At 33.1% G+C, this 18,022-nt stretch overlaps 1 protein-coding gene across 1 annotated transcript; it reads left to right on the plus strand.

Moving 5' to 3' along the window:
* Positions 1 to 269: 269 nt before the first annotated feature.
* On the plus strand, positions 270 to 8,866 carry LOC124824265 (plasma membrane ATPase 4-like). The gene is made up of 16 exons (XM_047296678.2): positions 270 to 524; positions 3,447 to 3,566; positions 3,660 to 3,896; positions 4,394 to 5,155; positions 5,230 to 5,352; positions 5,429 to 5,533; positions 5,627 to 5,771; positions 5,862 to 6,026; positions 6,248 to 6,486; positions 6,572 to 6,604; positions 6,707 to 6,788; positions 6,877 to 7,037; positions 7,132 to 7,305; positions 7,800 to 7,982; positions 8,100 to 8,281; positions 8,400 to 8,866. Exons 1-16 carry the CDS (start codon positions 477 to 479, stop codon positions 8,494 to 8,496), a joined length of 2,856 nt encoding a protein of 951 aa, XP_047152634.1. The 5' UTR covers positions 270 to 476; the 3' UTR covers positions 8,497 to 8,866.
* Positions 8,867 to 18,022: the final 9,156 nt, after the last annotated feature.

Below are 18,022 nucleotides of genomic sequence, written 5' to 3' on the forward strand. Positions count from 1 at the left end.
TTATTTTGTTAGAAGATTCCTCAAAAGAAAGAAAGGAAAAATGGTGGAAGGTGGATCCCACCATGAGAAACAGTAGCCACCCATGCCTAACCATTTTTCTAGCTCTGTTTGAGTTTGTTGTTGAATTGCATAATAATAAAAATAATAATAATAATAATAATAATAACAGTGACAGAAAACTTTTGTACTGTGGCTGTAGCCACACATGGTGGTGCTGGTGTTGATGCAGATGATGTATATATAAATGAGAGTTGAGAAAGGGAGCAGGCAGAGAAGTTCACGGCTTCATTTTCACCTTCTTCACCTTCTTCACCTTCAATCTCTTTCTTTCTGCTTCCTTTTTCCCCTCTCTGCATTTATTTTCTTTTGGACTTTTCCACTCAACATCTCTATTTAACCCTCTCTTTCTCCTTCTTCCTTCATCTCTCTCACACCATTTCTTCTTCTTTTTCTTCACTTTCCTTCATCCATCCATCATGGGTGGCATCAGCCTCGAAGAGATCAAGAACGAGAACGTCGATCTGGTACTTCTTCTTCTTCTGTTACATCTTCCTTTTCTTCTTTTTATCAGATTTTTATATACCCTTTTGTTTTTTCTGCCAAATTCTCTCTGCCCTTTTCTTTTCTCTTTCGTCTCCATCTCTATACTCTTTTCTTTCTCATCATTAAAATCGCCATTTTCTTCTTGTTTTGTAAAACTCCAAACAAAAAACAAAACATCCACTTACCAATTCATTTTCATAAAATAATAATATCAATTGAATTTTGATAATAAATATAATTAAAGAATTAGATTGTTGGTTGTGAAATAAATCTTTTTTTTTTCTTTCTGGAAAAATGTTTCTGTCTTTTGATTTTCTCCCTTTTCATTTATCAAGAAAATGGTACGATGTTCAGAAAAGTGCTCTTTATTTTACAAACAATTATTCTTTTATCAATTCATCATGAGTGGAAATCAAATATTTTCATAATTTTAAATGAAACATGATTAAATTTTTAATTTTTTTTTTACTTCAGAGTATTAATTTTTCTAGCTGTGTTAACTATTTTGTATGTTTTTTAAAAATCATTTTTCTTGAAAATTCACGAGTTCCGAATGAAAATTTAATTTGCAGTGTTCCCCTCCAAACTCGATAAAAAAATACATAAATTTATGACAGTTATTTTTGTGAGGTGGGTATATTCTGCCAGTGTACTTGTAGAAGCTATAAATTCTCAAAACAAATAATTATTAATCATTTTTTGCTAGGCAAGAATATCATTATTAACCTATGATATCTAACACCTAGATAATTCATTAGATATGTTTGCATATTATTATTAATCTTTCTTCTCTTCAATGATTCAGAAGATTCATATGTAGTTTGTTGTTTACATATTTAGAATATACGTATTTGGTACGTATTTGAAAGAATACATAAAAGATGTATGATGAAATTTCTTAGGATATACGTAATTGGGTCGCTACCTACTTTTTGGAAATTGCTAATCTCTGACTACCCAAAACGCAATTTAGTAATTAAATGTGTGACCTTTTATGCGAAGTCAATAAAATTCTCCTTTTTTTCCAGGTTCTTATCATATCATTCAATAGCTTTCGTTGTTGTTTGAAATTTCCACAACTTATTAACTATGTAACCACCATTTGCTTAATTTTAATCCTAATTATTCATTACTTATAATATAAATTCATTTTTTACTTTTCGTATATTGGGTCTTTAAAATATATTAAAAAATTAATATATTTTAATACATCAAAACTCACATATATATATATATATATATATATATATATATATATATATATATCAGTGTAATTCCAAAGTATAATAGAAATAAAATACAAAAAAGAGAATTCAGATTTATTTTTTAAGGTGGAATCCATAAATGTTTGATAGAGACGAAAAAACCGATAACCTTTAGTTATATTTTTCGAATTTTATTTCTTTTTCTTAACTTTTGGTATAATATTTTAAAATTTTAGTCTATCAAAATTAATGTATTTTAAAAATACAACAAAAGTATATTAAAAAAATTCAACCATATTTCTTATTTTTAAAATTTTTAATTTAAAAAGGATTAAAAGTGTACGGAATGGAAAATTGAATTAAATGAAATGACAGGGAATAAGGTTGTTGTGATTATGTTTTCGCTGAGGAAAGAAAAGAAAAAACATTTCGCATTTTGTAAATTCCGATAAATCTACACCGTACGATGATGATCATCAGCGGCGGCATATAAGAACTAAAAATAGTTGTTGTTTCTTCTGCCACGGCACCCTTCACTGTTTTCCTTTACACTCTTTCGCATAAGAATTCTGAGATTTTTTTATTTTTTTTTAACTTTTTCAAGTATGTGAAATGCTTTTTTTTCACAAAATTAAGTGTGAATTTCAATTTTATATTAAATAAAAATAAAAAAGCTAACTATTTTATCGAAAAAAACGTATATAAGTTTTACTTAAATTGTATTGTTGTTGATTTTTTTTTTCTGTAAATTTTTGTAGAAAGATAACAAGAAGAATCCGTGACATATTTCATTTTATTTCAAAGTGGATAAAATTAGACGATTTAATTGAAATTAAGGTTAGAAATTGGTTATTCGAATAATTTGATGTTTATTTTTATCGTGTTTTTTTGTCATTATTCACTTTAAGAAATTGGTTATTCTTCATTTTATTATTATTCTCTCAGTTTATTTGAGTTTTAATTTTTATAGCCTTTATTATCGGTTTTTAATAGTTTCCAATTATTAAGGTTTTGGTTGAAAATGAACAAAAACCTTAATAAGCAAAATTATAAAAAGGCAATATTAAAATTGATACATATGTTTTTGTTCTTATTGTTTCATCCATCTATAGAATTTCCATATTGTTTTATTTTACTTTTCAAGATTTCAACACAAAAAGGAAATCGAATATTCTTTGAGTGTGAAACTCTAAAATCTGCATCCTTTTCAATAGATTTTTAAATCTAACTCAATTACAGTTCAATTCGTCGATTGGATTCCATTAAAATGTCTTAACTATTTTTTTCTTTTCAGTTGAATAATTTTGCGATTAAAATTAACCAAGTCATTTTCCCACGAATTTCAATCAATGCATATTAAAAAAATAATTCTAAAAAAATCAGGTTAAATTTTATATCAACTTATATTAATTTTAATTTTCTTTGGTATTATTTTACTCTATTTTTAATTATTTGTTTGTGGGGGTGGACACTACTATTGCTAACAGATTGAAGAACTTTGATGTGAAGTTTTGCGGAATTTTGAGAAACTAAACTTCTGAAGGAATGATCATCTTAACCATTATTTCACTACTATTATTAGTAGCAGTATTTCTGAAAGAGCAAAATTAATGAGCTACATAGAATTTGAACACATTTTTGTGCATGTTGTTGAGTATTTTGAGGAATAACAATGATTGAACATAACCTTGTTCCCAGGAACGGATTCCAATAGAAGAAGTGTTTGAGCAGCTGAAATGTTCAAGAGCAGGTCTAACCTCAGACGAAGGAGCCAACAGGCTCCAAGTCTTTGGACCAAACAAATTGGAAGAGAAGAAGGTATGTTTTTTCCACAAAAAACTCATTGCAGTTTATGTTTTTTCCTTCATTAGATGAATGTGGGTGATGATGTCTTGTTGGGTCATGTAACAGGAGAGCAAGGTTTTGAAGTTCTTGGGCTTTATGTGGAACCCTTTGTCTTGGGTCATGGAAGCTGCTGCTATCATGGCCATTGCTTTGGCAAACGGAGGAGGAAGGCCACCAGATTGGCAAGATTTTGTGGGAATCATTGCTCTGCTAGTGATAAACTCCACAATCAGTTTTATTGAGGAAAACAATGCTGGAAATGCTGCTGCTGCTCTTATGGCTGGTTTAGCTCCCAAGACAAAGGTTTTCATTTTAACTCACTTTTTAACAGAGCTAATGCACAATTGGGTCCTTGAAAGTTGCAACTGGTACTGTTTTTGTCTCCGAAAGTTTTGGCTTGATAATGAGTTTAAGACAAAACTTAAGATACAGTCTCTTAGGTGTTTTTGGTGACTAAAAACTAGTTTCACCTCAGAGATTTGTGTAAGCAAGGCTAGCATTAAATGTCTACATAGAAACTCCAATTCTGATTAAAGAACAGCATCAAAAAGACTTAAATAATTGTAAGAAAGTTTAGTACTTAAGTTTGTCTGACTAAGCTGTGAACTTGTAACGATTTCATTGTTCAAAGGACTAATTTTGTATAGATGAAAACAATCATAATAGAAGAGCAACAGAAGTTGTCAGTTTTAGAGATCAAATTGTATATTAACTCCTTGTTGATTCAAGTGCTTGCACCATTTATGCAACCATTTTTATTTTATCAATGTTTGTTGAAATTTCTGTCGCATTAATTTTAGGTACTGAGGGATGGCCGATGGAGTGAACAAGATGCTGCAATTTTAGTACCAGGAGACATAATCAGCATCAAGTTAGGAGATATCATTCCAGCTGATGCTCGTCTTCTTGAGGGTGATCCTTTGAGTGTTGATCAGTCTGCTTTGACTGGAGAATCTCTTCCAGTGACAAAGAGTTCCTCAGATGAAGTGTTTTCAGGATCAACTGTGAAGAAGGGAGAGATAGAAGCAGTTGTGATAGCCACTGGAGTGCACACCTTTTTTGGCAAAGCAGCACATCTTGTGGACAGCACCAACCAAGTTGGACATTTTCAGAAAGTACTCACAGCAATCGGTAACTTCTGCATTTGCTCAATTGCTGTTGGAATCGCCATCGAGCTCATAGTCATGTACCCAATTCAACGCCGAAAGTACAGGGATGGAATTGACAATCTGTTAGTGCTCTTGATTGGAGGAATCCCCATTGCCATGCCAACTGTGTTGTCTGTCACCATGGCCATTGGTTCTCACAGGCTTTCTCAGCAGGGTGCCATCACAAAAAGAATGACAGCAATTGAGGAAATGGCAGGGATGGATGTCCTGTGCAGTGACAAAACTGGGACTCTCACTTTGAATAAGTTGAGTGTTGATAGAAACTTGATTGAGGTGTTTGCTAAGGGTGTTGAGAAAGAGTATGTTATCCTTCTAGCAGCCAGAGCTTCCAGGACTGAAAATCAGGATGCCATTGATGCTGCAATTGTTGGCATGCTTGCTGACCCAAAGGAGGTAATGTACCAAAATCTAAATCTTTGGAACGTGAATTTTGGATATAAGCATAATTTGATGTTTTGATTGATCAGGCACGTAGTGGTATCAGGGAGGTACATTTCCTTCCATTCAATCCTGTAGACAAGAGGACTGCACTTACCTACATTGATTCTGATGGAAATTGGCATAGAGCTAGCAAAGGGGCTCCTGAGCAGGTAAATATGAGTGTCATTGGTACAATCTTGTGATTTGTTTTTGAAGATGAAAAACAATGTTTTTCTCCCGCTTCAGATAATCACCCTTTGCAACTGCAAAGAGGATGTCAGAAAAAAGGTTCATGCAGTGATTGATAAGTTTGCTGAGCGTGGACTTCGGTCTTTAGGTGTTGCAAGACAGGTAGGCAAAGCTATTAACCCCGTGTCTAATTTTATGTTTGATTAGAAACGAAAACCCTTCCTTTATTGAAGTCTCGTATGATCTGTGCAACAGGAAGTACCTGAAAAATCAAAAGATGCTGCTGGTGGACCATGGCAATTTGTTGGTCTGCTACCATTGTTTGATCCTCCCAGGCATGACAGTGCTGAAACCATTAGAAGAGCTCTTAACCTTGGTGTGAATGTTAAGATGATTACCGGTACGATTTGAAGTCATGATTTGTTGTAGCTTGAACTGTATAATGAAAGCCTATAGCTCTGAACTTGCTTTTGGATCTGCCATACTATAGGGGATCAGCTTGCCATTGGAAAGGAAACGGGTCGAAGGCTCGGAATGGGAACAAACATGTATCCTTCATCTGCATTGCTTGGTCAAGACAAGGATGCCTCTATTTCAGCTCTTCCAGTAGATGAGTTGATTGAGAAGGCTGATGGATTTGCAGGAGTCTTTCCTGGTATGTACTTTAGATTTATATATGTAACGAGTTTACCATATTTTACTCAAAGTGTTATATAATTTACTTCATTGTTCAGACCATATTTCAATTATTTTTCCATGGCTTCAAGTTCTATGCAAGTATGGAAACTGCTAAATATTTATCAGGAATGTAATTATGTTTCAAATTGAGAAACACCTCAAATGTTTTAATCCTTTGCTCTTTGTATGATACCGTAGAGCACAAATATGAAATTGTTAAGCGGCTGCAAGAGAGGAAGCATATATGTGGAATGACTGGAGATGGTGTAAACGATGCCCCTGCATTAAAGAAAGCAGATATTGGAATTGCTGTTGCTGATGCCACAGATGCTGCTAGAAGTGCTTCTGATATTGTCCTTACCGAACCTGGTCTAAGTGTCATTATTAGTGCAGTGCTGACCAGCAGGGCAATTTTCCAGAGGATGAAGAACTATACTGTTAGTTTCCCTGCTTCCCTTAACTATTTGGCTTTATTTTAGCGTTTATGTCTGTCTAATATCTAAAAATTCAATTGTGAAACAGATCTATGCTGTGTCAATCACCATCCGTATTGTGGTAAGTGTTGGAATTGGGTTGATACAAAAATTTGTCAGTTTTTTTCTACATTTTTATGAAGTTGAATCATAAACTAATGCGGTTCATTTTTTATTTTGGTAGTTTGGTTTCTTGTTTATTGCGTTGATCTGGAAATTTGACTTTGCACCCTTCATGGTTTTGATTATTGCCATACTAAATGATGGTAATAACATTTTCTTGATTTCCATGTTTGAGTTTTTCATTTCTGCTAAAATCTTTAAACTGATGTCATTATACTACCTTACTTTTAGGTACCATTATGACTATATCAAAGGATAGAGTTAAACCATCTCCACTTCCTGATAGCTGGAAACTGAGGGAGATATTTGCTACCGGCGTTGTGCTAGGCAGCTACATGGCTCTAATGACAGTGATATTTTTCTGGGCAATGAAAGATACCAACTTCTTCTCGGTACATAATTTGTACTCTTGTTTCTCTTTTACCTCAATATGATCTCCAACTTTTTGAAAACCAAGGTCTATGAGCATAACTTTCACTCTTGCAGAACAAGTTTGGTGTGAGGCCACTGAAAGAGAGCCCTGAAGAAATGATGGCAGCCTTATACCTACAAGTCAGTATAATAAGTCAGGCTCTAATCTTTGTCACAAGGTCCCGCAGTTGGTCTTTTGTTGAAAGACCAGGTCTTCTCCTACTAGGAGCTTTTCTGATTGCTCAGTTGGTAAGATTCAACCTCCTATTCTCCCATCAGAAGTGTTACATGAAATTGTTTCTTAGTTATCTGAGTTCAGTATTTTTGTATTATCTGAGCCAACCTAAGACTTTGTTTTTGTTGTCATTGTTTTCATTGTTGTCTAATCTTATAGATTGTAGAAGCATCACGAGTCACTGAGTTTTTTGAGTTGTTCTTCTACTGAACTTTTAAAATACACTGATGGTGGTATATTAAAAAGATTTTTAATATAATTCAAAACATCAAAATTAGTGTCTATCAATGTATTTTAAAGGTTTGGTTCATCATAAAAAACTCAGCCGAGAATCCAAATTCAACCAGCATTAGTCATGTTTAGACATGTCTTGATCATTAAGTTATGCATTTATTCCTCTCCAAAACAACCAAAAGGAAAAGAAAAAGATCTGCTACTAAATGGAAACGATTGTTTAGTTTTCTTGGCTTCCGTTGGTGGTAACAAAAACTTGTGCTGTAATTGACAGGTAGCAACTTTTATAGCAGTATATGCTAACTGGGGCTTTGCAAGAATACAGGGAATGGGATGGGGATGGGCTGGTGTAATCTGGCTTTACAGTTTGGTAACCTATATCCCTCTTGATTTTCTCAAATTTGCAATCCGCTATATACTAAGTGGGAAGGCCTGGGACAATCTTTTGGAGAACAAGGTATGTTCTTTCCATTTTCTCCTATTTAACACTTGTTGCATTCTTGATCTACTCCAAAGGTACAGAGGTTCATATGATGTTCATGTTCATGTTCATGTTCATGTTCCCTGATCACAGACTGCTTTCACCACAAAGAAAGACTATGGAAAAGAAGAGAGGGAGGCTCAATGGGCCGCTGCACAGAGGACACTTCATGGTCTTCAGCCACCAGAAACTTCCAACCTTTTCAATGACAAGAATAGCTACAGGGAGCTTTCAGAGATTGCAGAACAAGCCAAGAGAAGAGCTGAAGTTGCAAGGTAACTCATGAACTTATACCATTATACTTCCTCTTGAAGATTTTTCAATGTGTGATACTGAGGAACAACGAATGATATGTATGATGTTTTTGTAACAATAGTTGAAATTGTGTAACAGGCTTAGGGAGCTTCATACTCTAAAGGGACACGTTGAGTCAGTGGTGAAGCTGAAGGGGCTTGACATTGACACAATTCAGCAGCATTACACAGTTTAAGGAGCTTGGACAAGCTTCAAGAAGAATTGATTCAGTGCTTTTTTTGAAACAAAAATCACATATAATGACGAAGAAAGACTCAAAGGCCATGCTCAATCCATCTTTTAAGTTACATAAGAAAATGAGTCCTGTGAAAATTTGAATGGTCTCTCTTTCTCACTGTCTCCATCTTTTCTAGGAGATACTATGTTCTTTACGTATCAAATAACATAATTGGTAGGGTTTACTATCATCCTTTTACTTGGTGGTATGCTAGTGTTACTGTTTACTAATATCATACTAAAAGCTCAATACATTGGTGGTCATACCTTTGCTCAATAAGTCAATATTAAACTCAATCTAAATTTATGTTTCCTCTTGTTAACATACATTTATGACACCTTTGTTACCCCTTTTTAGGATGTTATTTTTTAGTAGTCCTTACCTCCTAAAAGTGTTTTAAATTGCATTTGCAACTATCGAGTCAAATGTGGTTTACTTTTTACTTATATATATACTACAATTTAGTTATATCTTTGGTCAATGTGAGATCTTCAAGGATAGTATCTCTCATGAGAATAGATATCTACAGATAATCTATGGTAGCATCTCAATTGCAATTGACAAGATAGATCTAGCAAATATTTATAATTGGTTTGGTAATACTCTAATTGCATATGGGATGATCAATCGAACAAACCTTTGTTAGAATAGACTTTAATATCATCTTAAAAAATTAATTTTAAATCTAACTTAACCTTAAAATATTGACTTGCAAAATAATATTTGTATTCACTCATAATATGAAATTTCAGCACATCTTTAGTTAGTTGATATAAGATTTTCAACAACCTAAAAGTGTTACGAATTGAGAAAATGTTAGATTTTATCATAGGTCTACCCATTTTGGTTTCAAGCCATCCAACATCTTTTATTTCATTTAGAAAACATGTTTCATGGTTGTGATGTTCAATTTATAATTTATAATGTCGTTGACATATGCTAAAAATTGTTTGGTGTTTGAATTTCAAATTTGAGATTTATTGCACAGAGATGAAATATTGATTTATAAGGTGAGTCTTGCTAATTCTAGAACCAAATATGTATTTTCAAGAAATTTTCAAAGAAATGTTGTGGACAATTGCTAGAATTTTCAAGAAATTTAATTAGCTCAAAGAACACCAAATGTAGGAAACTCTAAAAAATATATATTTATTAGAATCTTGATTGATAAAGTATTAGGAATTTAAGGTGAGTTACACCATTTAAAAATCATTAACAAAAGAATACATAAATTAAAGGAGTCGTAAACCTATTTTAGGGAGGTTTTAAATTAGAAGAAATGCTGTGTTAAGTGACTTCAACTAACTTCTTCTACTAATTATGTTACAACTAATTAAATAAATCTAAGAATAACTACTTTAACAAATTTAGTTGGTGCCTAATTGAATTTAACAAATGTTTGGTGTGAGAATGAATGAGTATCTTTGTTAGCTCTGGTGGCTATTTAACAATAGTTGCAATAATCAGTTGTATTTTTCTCTTATTGGTAAGTGCTAACTAACAATCCTAAGAAAATTTTATAGTGTTGGAAAACTAAAGAGAAGAATTCTAAAAGTCTAAAATCCAGTAGTTATTCTTTTACTGCCTGCACCCCATCAATTTTAGAAAAAGACTATTTTACTCCAATAATACTTATAATATTACTGATTTAAAATTAAGAAATAAAGATAAATAAATAGTAGTAAGAATTAGTCAAAATAAAGCTTCTTCTTCAGAAAATAATAAAGATAAAAAATTACAAATTACATGATAAAAAAACTTTTTACATAATTGGTTAATACCAATCTTAAAAAAATGTGAATTGTATAAACAACATAAATTTTAGTCAAGATGAAATTCATATTATCAAATATAGTTATCCAGAAACTAAAAATAATAAAATTATTAACATCTTATAAGAATAACTTTTAGATAAGCACAAAATTTTATTCACTTAGAATTAATTCAAATAGATAGATGCAAAGCCAAACTTTTTAAGATATTAAAAGACATAAGACTTAAAAAGTTTAATAATTCAATAATTTTAATATTAGGAAGTAATTTACATTATGCAATATAATTATATCTACAAATTCTAGATGAAATTATTGATGAATTATCACGTTCAATACAAATAATTTATAACACTTATTATAAAGTTACAAAGATATATTATAGTTATAAAGCTATAAGATCTTCATCAAATAATGAAGTTAGTTATAGTTGTTAGGGTTATTAGATGTTATAGATTTCTTAAGATTACTACTTAGGAAGTAGTAATATGATAGAAATTTAGCATCTTTTACAATTTTTCCCTTTTTCCTTTACCTATTTAAGGTTAGGTGTTTTTCCCTTTGTAGAGAACTTCCAGAATCATTATATACATAGAAATACAAGTTTCGATTCAGTGTTCTCTTACCTCCGATGAAGCTTTCCCTCTTTATCTTCTCTTCTTTCTTCTTCCAGCAGCCATGAGAATATGCTTGGAGTGAGCTTCAAGCTCTCCCTTTCTCTCACGCACAAGCTCTCTCTTTCTTTCTTTTATTTCAACTCAGATTCGAGTCCTCTCTCTTCTATTTCTATTCTAATATGGTATCAGAAGACTAACCCTTTTCTCGACCTGCTCTTGCCATGATGGATAACCCAAATCCAACAACTCGTCCCTCTAGCCCCTTTTACCTATATCCTAGAGAAAATCCAGTCCTTACTCTCATCTCCCAAGTTCTAAATGAGACCAATTATTCCTCTTGGAGCAGGAATATGAAAAGAGTTCCTCTCTCCGAAAACAAAATCAAATTCATTGATGGCAGTATCAAGAAACCTCAAAGAACTGATCTTTTGTTTGATGCTTGGGAGAGATGTGATATGATGGTTTTGTCCTGGATCATCAAGACCCTTTCTCCTCAAATTGTCGAAAGTGTGATATATGTTGACAATGCCAAAGATCTGTGGGAAGAACTCAAAGAAAGATTCTCTATAGGTGATTACTTTAAGATTTCTTATTTACTCCAAGATATTCATTCTATCAAACAAGGAGAGAGGAATGTGAGTCAATATTTCACTAACTTGAAGATTCTTTTGGAAGAATTAGAGTCTCTTAGACCTATACCCTGTTGCACTTGTCAAGTCGCATAATTGTGATTTGTCTAGAGTCTCTCTCAAATACAGAGAGGTGGAACACGTTATTTGCTTCCTAAAGGGTTTAAATGACACCTATCATACTGTGAGAACACATATTCTCTTGATGGAGCCCCTTCCCAACATTAATAGGGTCTTCTCCCTTCTTATGCAGCAAAAAAGACAACATCCTGGAACCATCAATCAGAATGATGCTTCCAAGATTTTGGCCAGCACCACTGACAAACCAAACTAGAAACCTCAAGGGCATGGCACTAACTCACGTGGACAAGGAAGAGGAAGAGGGAGAAATCCCAACTATGGGAAATAATGTTCGCATTGCCACAAGATGAATCATACAATGGTTGTTATCTTAATTGTTTTGCTAAACTGATTCTTAATCTTTAAAATAAAATTCTACAGTAGTTCCATAGTTTGACCTTTATCATATTTCCTATTTCAAATGTTTTGTCATGTGATTCTTTATCGGAAAAACATCTAAAGTACACATTGGCCATATATGCCAATAGTTAGCCTAAGTCCTATAATAAGGCCAAGGAAAATCATGAATGGATAACAACCATGCAGAAGGAGCTCAAAGCTTTACAGGATAATGGCACTTGGTACTTGACTCAACTCCCTCTTGGAAAAAACTTCATTGGCTATAGGTGGGTGTATAAAATTAAGCATAAAGTCAATGACACCATAGAAAGGTACAAGGCTTGCTTGGATATATATCTACTACACATGGTTGCTCTCAAATCTTGTGGATCAGAAATCAGCTAGAAGACTACAACCATGATCAAGTTATGATTCCTATCTACTGTGATAATAATACAACTATGAGTTTATCTAAAAATCCTACATTGCATTCACGCGCTAAGCATATTGAGGTCAAACATCACTTCATGCGTGATCATGTTGACAAGGGTACTGTGAACTTATAATATGTAAGCACAGAAGATCAACTTGTTGACATCTTCACTAAGCCATTAGTCGAAGATAGACTTAATCTTCTAATAACACTTATTGGTATGAAAAACGTTCATTGAATTTGGTTCAACATGTTCAATGAGTTCATATAGTGTTTAGAGAGTCAATCGTCTAGGACACATAGTCCACAGGACGTCATACTATTGCATCGTCTAAGACAAATCGTCTAATAGACAATTGCATCTATACATTAGGTTGTGTCTAAGTACTGAGCTCATCTTTAGAAGTTGTCTAGGATATCCAAAACCTCAACCACTCTTTCTCTTCAATCTGCACAAATCTTACGTGTGTCAATCAAGCCATTATCCCTTTCTATCTTTCCTCGCTCTCTCTCTCTTCTTTGAAATCTTAAATCTCTAACTTTGTCGCCCTTCCCATTCTTATCCGAACTGACTACACTTTTTTTTAAAATCTTCTCGGTATTCAAGAGATGCAAAATCAATCCTTCCATACAAACCACATTAAATTGACAAGACTGGTCAATCACCCATGACTAACTATTTTCTCTATTTAATGTGCTTCCCTTCTCACTTTGCAACAAATTCTCTCAAAACCCGAAATCTCCTCTCATAGTCATGCCCACTCAACTCTATGATTTTCCAACCTTTCAACATTTCAAACTAATGAAGTCATCTTCCAAACCTCCTGACCATCATTGTCATCTCATCCGATCAACGGAACAAGATGCACATGATAATCCAACATCCTTTCCTACTCCTATACTCAGAACTTACCTTTCTTACGCACATAATTCTTTCGTCTTACTAGCACACCTTTTTATCCCACCCAACTATACACATCCTTCCTTCATCCTCCCATCGTTTTCTTTTAAATCCTCTTCCTTTTTCTTTGTTCCACAGACATATCTATTTCTTCTTCCTTCTGTCTGATGGAATGCTTTCTTTCCTCCCATTTCCGCCCATCTTTACTCTTCTTTGTCTTCTACCATTTTCATGTCGAGTTGTGATGTCATTTCTCTTCTTCCCTTTTAATGTTTATCAAATAAGAAGGGGAATAAAGAAAGAGTAAATGTGTCAGTATCTAGGAGCATGTACTCAAGGGGAGTACACTAGAAGTTAGGATAATATAGAATCAAGAGGAGTTTCTCCAAATTCTTAGAGTTCATCTTAGGAGCCTATATTTACATTCATGTAATTTGTTGTGTTAATAAAATCTTGTTGGTTGTTGTTTGTTTTTTTAATTTTGTTAATTGTTGTTTATCTATTCTTACGCTTACATGTTATATATTGTTTAATATATTATTACTTTTTTTATATGCCATATTGTCTTTAATTGTGTTCACTAACCGCATGCAAAAGATAAAAACAATAAAAGATGTAAAACACACAAAACTTAAAGCTAAATGTTAAACTAAGTAAGATCATACATCGTTTAAATATGTATTTGTTAAACATAAAAAAGGGGGAGATTGTTAAGACAAAATCATATATGCGCCTAAACGCTCTCATATTTTGAAGTTTAATCAAATAACATTGAAATAGGAAAATAACTGAAAAACATCTTAGAGTAAAAACACAAGACTTAGAACCTGAATACCCAACAAAGAAAACCTACGCAAAACTTAGAACCTGAATCCTTAACATAAAATTAGGAAAACACTTAGGTTCTTAGGAATTAGGAAAACACTTAAGTTCTTGGTATTTAGGAAAACACCTATGTCAAAACACCCAGACGCATGACTAAACACTATTATGCCTAAAGCATCTAAGAGAGTTCAAGTTATATGCTTGATGCTTATTATACTTGAAGAAGGTATTCAACTTAACTCTCTAAATCAAAACAAGTCAAGACGATGTCTCTGACAAAATAGACTAAAAGACTTAAAAACATAAAAACATAAAAAGCTTGAAACAAGTTAAACGCCATTTGTCTAAAAAGAGACAAAAACAAAGAAGTGTTTACTTGACTAAACGATACCATGGGCTTAAACCATACTTTGTCCAATAATGAAGTTTGTATAGAACAACACTTGATATCTTTAGAAAAGAGCTTAATTGCAAAAAGCTACCTAACGGTAGAAAATCAAAAAGCACTTTGTTGTTATGAGCAAACATTAAATACTCAACGCTTAAAAACACCAAAAATTATAAGAAAAGACGTATCTGCTGCATGCACAATTTACTCTACTCTTTGCAGATAAGTTATTCTACACGCATCCACAGAGCTACAAATCAAATATTAAAAGTAGACGTTATAGACAACGGAGATACTCACAAAATGTTCTTCACTTGAAGCCAAACCTAAAAAGAACGTATAACCTACTTCAAGCAAAGTATTGAAAAAACATGTCTGCTTTGACAAGTTGACTTACCCAACGGTTGTTCTATGAAGAAAGAGAAAGCACGAGTATCAAGGCTAAAAGCTCAAGTCTTACAGACATATATCCATGAATTCTTTAAAGAGAAGAGCTTTCAAAAGAAAGATCAAGAGGATAGCTCAATATGATAGTCAAGTGAAAAAGCTTACAAAAAAACATCCATCCTACAAGGATTCAAGAGAGAAGGAAAGAAAGAGCTCAAGAAAAAGAATACATCTGATCTGAAAAAGAGAAAAAGAGAAGAGCAAAAAGGAAAAGAAATACTTTCGAACTTCATTGTTATATTGCTTACTATTGTAAGAGAGAAGAGATAAATGTTTGCGAGTGTTTAGACTATTTTGTATTGTTTGTATCCTCTCTGTAAGAGTTATAGTCTGAACGACTTGTAAGCAATCGTTGATTGCAATTCTGAAGAGAATCAAAACACTTACAACTAAATTCAGTTTGAATTGAGAAATCTAGGTGCATTAGTCTAGTACCAAGAGTGGTGCGAATACTCAAATTAAGAGTGGTGAGAATACTTAGTTGTAATCTTGTAAAGATTATAGTGGAACCCTCTACAAAGGAGACTCGACGTAGCTCAGTTGGAGTGAACCAGTATAAAAATATTTGTGCAATTATCTCTTCTTTATCTAAACGATCCTCTTGCAAAAGCCTGCAATTGTGTTTTATTTACAAATACAAGAATCTTCCAAGCTAAACAATTACCTTTCATAAGTGAAGTTCTTACAAAACGCTGCAGTATATATATTCTGAATAACATGATAAAAACAACTATCATTTTCCAACATTCATTAAGTCGAGCATATAAGCATTTAAAAGAAGAATTTCAAGCTCGATAACGTGCTATATTAGAAGGGTTGCGAAATTTTTTCCATTAACACTATTCAACCCCCCTTCTAGTGTTTTTCGGGTACTTCACATCTCCCAAGTAGGGATGGCAAAAAAATCCACGAGCACGGGTATCTGCGGGTAAAATCCACGGCGGGTAGTTACTATCGCGGATATTTACTACCCGCGGGTAATGGGTAGTGGATGTTTTAATACCCGCTTCTAAGCGAGTCTAGTACGAGTAGTATACTACCTGACGCGCGGGTACCTGTTACCCACAAAAAGTAATAAAAAAATTAATTTATATATATATTTTTAATTAAATTTAATTAAAAATAAAATAGAATTATATCTAATTAGGTTAAATTTAATTAAAATTAAATTTTAATTTATATTATATTTTATATTTAGTTTTTGTAATTTTATTTAAATTTTATTTTAAAAATGTATAAATATTTTTTATTTTTTGCGGGTATTCGTGGGTACCCACGGGTATTTTAATACCCACAAATATTTTCTAAACGGGTATCCGAGCGGATAGCGGGTATAGTTTTATTCAGTGGGTCGGGTTACGGGTAGGCACTATTCGTGCTCGACCCGGCCCGTTGTCATCCCTACTCCCAAGTAATGACTTTTCCACTCTCTTGCAACAACATCTTAACATTGTTGCACCAATGACTAGCTTCTCTCGTAAGCAAGTACGCAAAAAAGCCATTCGGTTATCTGCAAGACATCTCTTCGCATCCAAAATTCTCTTCATGTCCCTCATCCATTGATCCGCTTCATCTAGCCTTGTCTTCCCATTAAACTTAGCCGAATGGATTTGTAGAAAGCTCTCTAAACTCCACTCTTGAGCTTGAGTAGGTGGAGTATGAGATGGTCCAACTGTAGTCCTTGCTTCTCCCATCTGACCCATGGCTGCAACATGCTACCTTTGCGATGTATCGGCTAACACTCTAGCAGCTTCAACTATTGTAAAGCTATTGTATTATGCTAAACTAATAATGAAGCATTCTGCTACTACATTGCCACCACGAAGGATTACATCATCTGGATTTGTGGGTAGAGGTGGAGGAGACCTAGGTGCCATAATATGCTCACATAAATAAAAGCCATCAGTTTAACCCAAAGAATCTGAAATACTAACTAAACACAACTAATTGTACACAATATAAACTTGGTACACTCATAACCTACAGGTTTTTAAGATAGACATGTTTTGATACAAAAAATGTAACATCACTTTTAAATAGTATAAACACTATTTAAGAACTATCAATGGATAAATAAAGTAAAATAGTTAAAAACTCAAAGAATATATATATATATATATATATATATATATATATATATATAAAATATCCATGCAGTCATCCAAAATAATTATAAGTTTATTTTTTGTATATAATGCCAAAGGAAATAAAAGAAATATTTACATAAGGTCTTTCAAAATAAAACTAGAATACCTAACTACTTACTCAATTACACATCTGCTCCATCATCTCCCAAAGTTTGCTCCATTGAGACGTCGTCACTCTCTACTCACACCAACTAGGTGATTATTGCAAAAAGAAATCAAACATACACAAACAACCAAACAAAGAAACACACAAAGGTAATCTAATATTAAAAGAAACAAACACAGGATATCAAGATTTATCAGACATCACATTTCATACAAAGTTAAATAAATATCCTAAGCATACCATTAACCTAGACCTGACCATCCGGATAAAAGTATGAATGTCGAGCTATGACGGGTCATGCACTTGTGTTGGCCTCACTTCTCTGTAGAGTCATCATCAATGGGTTTCACCCTACCCACACACAAGGTTAGTCAATTCCATGTCTTAGGCCATAATGGAACACTTAGACTAAGATCTCCTACTACTCTCAAATTGAGAATGAATGACAATTAGAGTGTCAAGATAACACCTAAAACTGGACTTCCAACTTAGAAAATCTTTTCAAACCATACTTAGAAACATACGTAACTTCATGCATAAAACCTCAAAAAAATTCCATTGATATTACTAAACAAGCCTTACGTTTTCATCCATAAGAAACATAAAAGAATAAAACAACAAAAACCAACCTGCATAGAAGACGCCCCAAACAAAAATTAAATTTTAAGCTTTTTAAGAGATAATCGATTACTCCAGAGAAAATTCATGCAAAGATGACCTTTAGACTGAAATAAACGATTATCAGGTAAGATAATCGATT

This window comes from Vigna umbellata, chromosome 1 (assembly GCF_029865625.1).
Source record: "Vigna umbellata cultivar VRB3 chromosome 1, Vumbellata_1.0, whole genome shotgun sequence".
Lineage (NCBI taxonomy): Eukaryota > Viridiplantae > Streptophyta > Magnoliopsida > Fabales > Fabaceae > Vigna > Vigna umbellata.

What these genes read in the sequence shown, in the direction of transcription:
- LOC124824265 (XM_047296678.2), top strand. Translation starts at nt 477, where the DNA reads ATGGGTGGCATCAGCCTCGAAGAGATCAAGAACGAGAACGTCGATCTG. An exon ending in CAATCACCATCCGTATTGTG is followed by an intron (nt 6,605 to 6,706) that starts GTAAGTGTTGGA and finishes TTATTTTGGTAG; the next exon opens with TTTGGTTTCTTGTTTATTGC. An exon ending in AGAAGAGCTGAAGTTGCAAG is followed by an intron (nt 8,282 to 8,399) that starts GTAACTCATGAA and finishes ATTGTGTAACAG; the next exon opens with GCTTAGGGAGCTTCATACTC.